At 33.7% G+C, this 7,958-nt stretch overlaps 1 protein-coding gene across 1 annotated transcript in view; it reads right to left on the bottom strand.

Moving 5' to 3' along the window:
• Nucleotides 1–4,832, bottom strand: part of LOC112515949 (protein LIKE COV 3-like) — a 6,726-nt gene extending 1,894 nt beyond the window's left edge. Inside the window, exons 1-5 of the mRNA XM_025122933.1 lie at nucleotides 4,677–4,832; nucleotides 3,570–3,622; nucleotides 2,481–2,590; nucleotides 1,498–1,665; nucleotides 447–671 (exon numbers count right to left, since the gene is read on the bottom strand). Coding sequence (XP_024978701.1) covers nucleotides 447–671; nucleotides 1,498–1,665; nucleotides 2,481–2,590; nucleotides 3,570–3,622; nucleotides 4,677–4,832 — 712 coding nt within the window. The remainder of the gene's footprint in view (nucleotides 1–446; nucleotides 672–1,497; nucleotides 1,666–2,480; nucleotides 2,591–3,569; nucleotides 3,623–4,676) is intronic.
• Nucleotides 4,833–7,958: the final 3,126 nt, after the last annotated feature.

Genomic DNA, 7,958 nt, shown 5'->3' with positions numbered 1-7,958 from the left:
AGAGAGAGAGAGAGAGAGAGAGAGAGAGGAGCTATCAAATGCAAACCACCCATATTTGTACATATATATGTATATATAGGTTTGATGGTTCATGTCAAGTCCCAATGATGCTATACCGACCTAATACCATGTAAGGATAAGTAAAACTTGCAGGACACACACACATATATAGAGAGAGGGGGAATAAAATAAAAAACAAAAAACTGAGGAACACATTGATAACATTCATCTGTACGCTATGCATATATGCATACAAGTAATTGAAGATGTTTCTTGGTTTCTATGCACACACGTGCATACCTGACAAGTTACTTGTATGTACATGTGCGCACCGTACAGTTGAATGGTTATAGAGGTTTGATGGACCATTTCTAGTTGACGTGCCACTTCAACATCAACATTATAGAACGAAAAATATGATATGGTTCGAGTTTTGAGTCTCTTACCTATACCTTCTCGAACAGAGATATTAGGCCTCATAACATCTTTCGAATTGACAAGGACTATGTCTCCGAGATAAAGGTGGTTAGTTGGCACGTACACGCAACAAAGTTCCTCCGCACCTGCATTCTTACGAAGGATGAGAGTCGATGTTATGAATCCGATAGCGTATTCTCCAACACTCGGATGCTTTATGATGGCAACTTCCTTGAATGCATTTGAACCTTGACCTGGAGAAATATCAAGCAATCTAGAAATAAAACCAAAAACTTCAAAGAAACAACCGCTTCACTCTTTGGGGTAAAAGTCATGTATGCATAAATCAAACCCTCCTATCCGTGTGGGATATACTAAGCTCGGTTTGGTTTGGAATAAAACTAAAATTTCACAAACATCCGCTCCACTCTTTTCTATGGAAGGGTGTCCCATAGCCTGGACTAATCCTGGCAAACTATGACAGCAAGAAAAAAAATCAGCCATGACAAACTCAATGGCCACAGTGCACGCGTGGAATCGAACACAAACCATGGGTAAATGGGATATTCCATCATATCCCCCAGGACCTCAACTACTACGCCACAACCCTTGTGGTTCATCGGCTCCCACTCTTTTGGGATAATAAATTAGAAAGTCTGCATAAATCATACCCTCCCAGCCCCAACTCAAGACCCAGGTGGGATATACTGCGCTTGTTTGATTCGGTTTGGTTAGGGATAAAACTAAAACTTCACGGAGACAACAACTCCACTCTTTGGGATAGGAGTCAAGTCTCCGCAAATCATACCCTCTCAGACCCTACCTTATAATGGGATATACTGAGCTCGTTAGGTCCGGTTAGGAATAAAACTAAAAGTTTATAGAAACAACTGCTCTACTCCTTGGGGTATAAGTCAGGTCTGACTAAACCATACCCTCCCCGACCCTACCACCTCTCGGTGGGATATATTGGGGATCGTTTGGTTCGGTTAGGCATAAAACTAAAAGAATACGGTTTAATCTCTCCGGCAGTTTACTCAAAATTCGAATGAGGTTTTCCTAGGATCCGAAGAAAAATACCTGGAGATATAGCGATGCTGATTTGTTTAGAGGCAGTGTAAATATAGCTCATAAGAGGCATCTTCTTTATTATAAGCTCTCCCAAACTGAGAAGATTGGTTCCCAGCCATGAGGACATGAACACACCAACCAAAAAGATGAAAGTAATTGAAGTCACGAATCCGAGACCTGAGAACAAGCTACAGTCTCAGAAAAAAAATATAATTCCATAAGGTGCAATTTAAGAGTATGCGCTTAGAAGAGGGGGCAGAAGTCAACATTTTTTTGGGGAGGGGGCAAATGGTACCAAAAAAGGACAGTTTCAAGTAAGAATTTATTGGGTCTGTTGGTTTGGTTTTTCGAATTTACTAGCATTCTAAGAGGAAATAAATACTCCCTCCGTTCAAAATAAATGTCCACAATGAAAAAAACACATTGTTTTAGAAATGTGTAAATTAACTAAAGGGCAAATTTACCTTTAATAATAGAGGGAGAAAATTTCTCCATCTCATTATTAAGGGTAGAATGGGAAAATAGACATTTACTTTTGAAGTAAGATACTTATTTTGGGATAAACTAAAATATAAATATGGACACTTATTCTGGGATTGGGGGAGAACTTATAACAAGAGAGCTTTATATAAACAGAAAACATGAACATGTAAGACACACTTGTAACAATGATCAGTGAGATGATGAAAGGGGATCTATTTATACCACTTGCTGAAAATGAATTCTCATATGAATGATAGTGTAATCATGTTGTTGCCCATGAAGAATAAAAAATTGTTGTCCCCAAACTTATGTCCCTTCCTGTCCCACCAATCATTTGAAGACACATCAACATTTTATTAAATTTCACTTTATTCTCTCTCTTTAATAAAGTGTTGATGTGTCAGCACATGATTGGTGGACTGGGAGAGGTCATGGTGTTTGGGGACATGAGATTTTTATTCGTCCGTGAATGCATGAAGTGATCAACGTTAGGAAGTCAATGCACTAACCAAAAATATTAATCCCCAGAAGGGCATAGATGGGGGAGAAGAATCCGTCCACAAAATGAATAAACCACCAAGTTATGTAAAATGTGATGGCGATGGGAAATAAAATGACGCTGCAAAAAAAATTAACGATAAGTTTCAAACCAGATATGCTAATCCAAGAATATATATATACATATATATATATATAGAGAGAGAGAGAGAGAGAGAAAGAGAGAGAGAGAGAGAGAGAGAGAGAGACTTTTTATTGTAAATTGAGTAATTAAGATAGCTTACACATGTTTAGTTGTCAAAAATATGATAGTATTACCAAAATAATATTGCTTTTGATCCATGGTGATTTTCTTTCCATAACTTGTATATTCCATATAACAAGATGATTATGAAGGAATGCCAAGCAAGGTTAGCAATAGAAAAACAAAGAGATTTTCGTTATTTATAAATTCTTTCATTTCGTAAGATGGGGTGTGGAGGCAAAAGGTTTGCATCTTGCACATTAAAGACACGTTTGGCAACCATAATCTAGCTTAGTTGTTGACTTGTTGAAAAAGCCCTGTTTGGTCATTCTTAAACTAGTTTTTTAAAAAGCTACTTCAAGTAGCATTTCTATAAGCTCTGTGTGTGTGTGTGTGTGTGTATATATATTTCCAATTATGCTTCGTATATTTTTCCAATTAATTTTTCAACATGTTTTTTTAGGTCACTTTCCATCTAACTTATTAGCTAGTTTTTACCAAACATTACTAATTGATCAACCAACAACTAGCTTATCAGTCAACAACTAGCTTATAAGCTACCAAATGGTTTCCAGCGGTACCCGGGTTACCAGTAGAGCCCAGACTCCTAGGAGGTCAAGGGTTCAAGCCTCACCATAGGTGAGGAGGGAGCGTGATTTTAGTTCTCTGTGTATAAATATTTATATAGTTCAAAAAAAGCTAGTTTGCCAAGCATAGCCTAAGGGTGAGAAAGGACCACAAATATAACCATATCTTTCAACTACTATGACAATCTTCAATGATCACTGAAACATAAGACAATATTTGGTGAAGATAGAAGATGAAATGTAGTTGTTGTTGAGGAGAGGAAACAAACCATCCACTCATGAACTTTTTTGAAGCCCAGCTATGAACAACTTTAACTAATGCCTGCAAAACCAAGAAGAAGAAATCTCTTAACTTTTGCTCCCTATAAAACCTTAATCAACATCATCATCCAATGCTTTTTGACAACATAATCTACATAACCGAAAGTTGCACAACAACATGTATCATCCCTCATTAGTTTTTGAAGAAACTGCATTGTTAATTACTATATATACATTTTAGACTAAAGAACCATCGAAATGCTAAAGGTCACTTTAACTTTTTTCATGGGATACTATAAGCTTATATGACTTGGGATCATGTGAGACTACGTTGTTGCCGTGACACCCGTGAGACCACATAAATAACACTAAACCTTCACAACAATACAGTGTTTTCGTTGTGACTATTTGGTGTTTTTGTTGTGAATAAATAAAAGCTTCAGTGTTACTTTGTGGTGTCACATGTCTCACGAAAACAAGTTGGTCTCACATGAAACCAATCTACCTTAAATATGCAAAACAATTTCATGCATGATCTGAAAGGCGGTGGATGCTATGTTTTGTGTTTTTAATGTAGTTTAATTATATATTCTAGTTTATTGTAATTGTTATTGATTCAATGATTCTTGTAATTTGTTTCGTTATATTCTGAATTAGATTGTCTTTCTATAGATCCTAAATTAAGTAGCGAAACTTAATTTTCGTACAAGTGGAACAAGTGAATAGCCTATAGGAGCTATCATTTCTAAGAGGATACAAAGGTTAATCACTTGTTCCCCTTGCACGAAAACTAAGCTTCACAAATGCTTTCTGAACTCAACAAAATTACAATCATAATTTACATTTAGATCTATACAAAGACATCTAATTCAGAATAAGAATTACAAGAATCATTGATTCGATAGCAATTATGGTAAAATAAATTATATAATTAAACAACATTCAAAAACACAAAACCTAATCATCCATCGCCCATCCGACTATGCTTGAAAACACCATATGTTTTGCATTTATATGCAAAAAATCGAAGATATATACAGCAATCAGGTAGGACATTTGGAAATTAGAACATGGAAAGACACGCACACACAAAGAATTGATTGAAAATCGGCAACCTCTTTGCCGGAATGCCGTGCGGAGGAGGAGGAGGAAGCTCCCGGAGGGGAGTCCGCCGGCGACGACGACCTCGAGCCACCATTAATTTCCGGTGAACCTAATTGTTTGAGAGGAATCAAACGTTGTAGATCGCTATCCTTCTCTCTCGTTCCCATTTCTTCCCGCGAAGCTACGACGGACTGCAAAGTAATAACGAACTCCAATGCATCTATTTTTTTGTATGTGTGATGGTAAATTACATAAACGGTACCTCAAGTATCGATCAATTTGCAAGAATGATCCTAAAATTTCTATATTTTGATACTTGTGTCATTTTATATTATCTAAGTTACACTTTACTCCTTGCATTTTGTTAGTTTGCCACAATAATACTTGATTTTTTTTATTAACCTGGATATCTAACCCATTATGCGAGCCGACTAATCCAGAACGACCACTTGCTTTGCATATAGCCCGGAGTCATCGTATTTGAACCTTCATAGTTACAAGGAGATTTTTATTCCTCCTTTGATTTTTGAAGTTACAACATACACTTGATAATTTGCATTTCATTAACGATTTCATTATTGGCTCTAACAGGCGTCAAGTGTGGTGGGTGTGTTTCAAAGGTGACGTCAACCCTTATTTACCTGTTGGTTACATAACGAGTTCGTAAGTTCCAGATATTTTGATATAAAAAATAACACAGCATGATCATTTTCTTGAATTATTGTACTTGATTTTTCTATTTTAAATAAATATTTGTTTTTTACAAAAATACAAAATGACAAACGTCATGATCCGTAGAATAAAAGATATAGAAATAAGGTGAGTTATTTTGCTGTCGTATTTTTTTAACTTAAAAAATACCGTTTATTCTTATGACGTGTGACATATTGTTAGCATGCGGACTGGTCAAAGTCAAACGAGGTTGGGTCAAAAGGAGTAGGGTTAGGTGGATCAGATAATAATTTTTTGGTTTATTTGTATTTATAAATGATATATTAACTACGATTACAAAACTATATAATTAAAATATAAATGAAATACATTAAAATATAACAAAAATTAAATTTATCTATACTATATTATAATGTATTTGATAAAAACTTTTAAGAACTATTTTTTATGCATGAAGTACTGTTTATTGATGCATATTACTTAAAATTCAAGATTAATTTTGCGTAAGTATAACTTATTAAAGCTTCATTTTTAAATTCGTCTGACTAAATGCAGATAAACATAATCAAATACAGGATAAACGTCTATTTTAAATATAGAAAATTTAAAATATAATTAAGATAATCATTGAGTTTTAACAAAATGTTTAATTATTATATTTATAAAAATTATATTATTAAACCAAAAACAAATTACTTTGTTATTAAATCTAATTTAAATTATAATAAAAATTTAATTAAATAAGTTACACCAAAAAAACAAGAACTATTAAATAGTTAATTTGACACTAATATCGATTTATTTTTTTTCAAATATATTTCATTTGACAAAAAAACTCTTAAAATCGTATTATCTCGATAGAGACAAAATAAAAATTAAACATTAAATGAAGATTTATCTCACCACATTACACGGATATCCTTCTAGTCCTTATTTAATGTGACATAGTTATTTATATTTGTGTAACAAACCTTCATATATCTTTACTTTTTCAATTACGTGCATATTTGATGAATTTGTTTCTTTTAAATTCCAAATCACACTACACAACACCAACCACCACCATTTATTTGAGTTTAGGGGCCATTTATTAAACGTTTATCCGGATAAGTGCTTATTAAGTCATATTATCTTACCGGATGAATATGGTAAAAACCAAAAATCTTACTCGGTAAAAGGAAGATAAGAACCGAGAGTCTTACCCGGTAAGTGAGAACGACGACTCTTACCATGGTAAACGCTTACTGGGTAAATTGTTGCATACAATGCCGTTTTGGTGGACTAAAGTCTTACCTGGTAAGTAAGTGATAGTGTTAAATTTCGCCGGTAATAGCTTACCAGGTAAGTGTTTGGTAAACTGCCTCTAAGTCTATTTATGGATTGTATTATTGGGTTGAAATCATTTGAACAATTTAATCTAATTTAAATTATATGGGTTGGTCGGGTTAGTTAGGTTGATATATTTGTATATTAAAATATTCTTCCAATATTGAATATAATGTTTTCCTTAATAATAATAATTCATTTTTCATTATCAATCATTTTGTATAGCCTATTCATACTTATTAAATCTTAAGCATATCAGATTCAACTATTTTTCTTAGTTTTCATATATATGTTCGTATTTACTAAACATATATACGAAAAAGTTATATAGAGATGGATAAGAGATTGGAAATATATGTATATGAAAAGGTACATGATAGTGTAATTGTCTAATATAAATACATATATCTATATACTAATAAATAAGTAACTTTGGGGACATGTGTCATGTTTCTGTGCGACGGTTATTGATTTTTTTCGCCTAAACATGTATCTAGACACAATTTTCACTTACGGCCCCCAAACTTACAACATAACTCTGGAAAAATTCACCTCTTAATTTAACTCTGGAGTGGTCATCAAAACCGGGTTTAAAATTTCAAATTCGGATTTTTGAAGTATTTTTCACAAAGCAATATTACCCGGGAAAAAAATATAGAAGAACATGTACTCTTAGTATTTAATTAATTAATAATAATGTGAATTTAATTAATTTATATAGTTATTAAAAGAATATTAATACCTTATTAATAATAATATAAAGTTAATTAATTTATAACATCTATATACTAATAAATAAGTAACTTTGGAGACACGTGTCATGTTTCTGTGCGACGGTTAATGATTTTTCCCGCCTAAACATGTATCTAGACACAATTTTCACTTACGACCCCCAGACTTACAACATAACTCTGTAAAATTCACGTCTTAATTTAACTCTGGAGTGGTCATCAAAACCGAGTTTAAAATTTCAAATTCGAATTTTTGAAGCATTTTTCACAAAGCAATATTACCCGGGAAAAAAAATCAATCTGACTTGGCAGCTCGACCCCAGCCAGGGGCTACCGCCCCTTTGACCCCGCCACCGGGGGCGCTGCCCCCGAACCACTTTGTTAGGGGCTTCGTCCCTAAATCAAAATAAACTCAAACATGTGTGCATTCCGCACATGTCTTACCTGTTCAATATTTATCATGATTACATTGGTCCACAATTTAATTTTTGTTATTAACCCGTGTAATACACGGGTCCGAACCTAGTATATATATATATATATATATATATATATATATATATA

This window comes from Cynara cardunculus, assembly GCF_001531365.2.
Source record: "Cynara cardunculus var. scolymus isolate 2C chromosome LG 7, CcrdV1, whole genome shotgun sequence".
Taxonomy (NCBI): Eukaryota; Viridiplantae; Streptophyta; class Magnoliopsida; order Asterales; family Asteraceae; genus Cynara; species Cynara cardunculus.
This window is presented reverse-complemented; position numbering and strand designations above follow the sequence as displayed.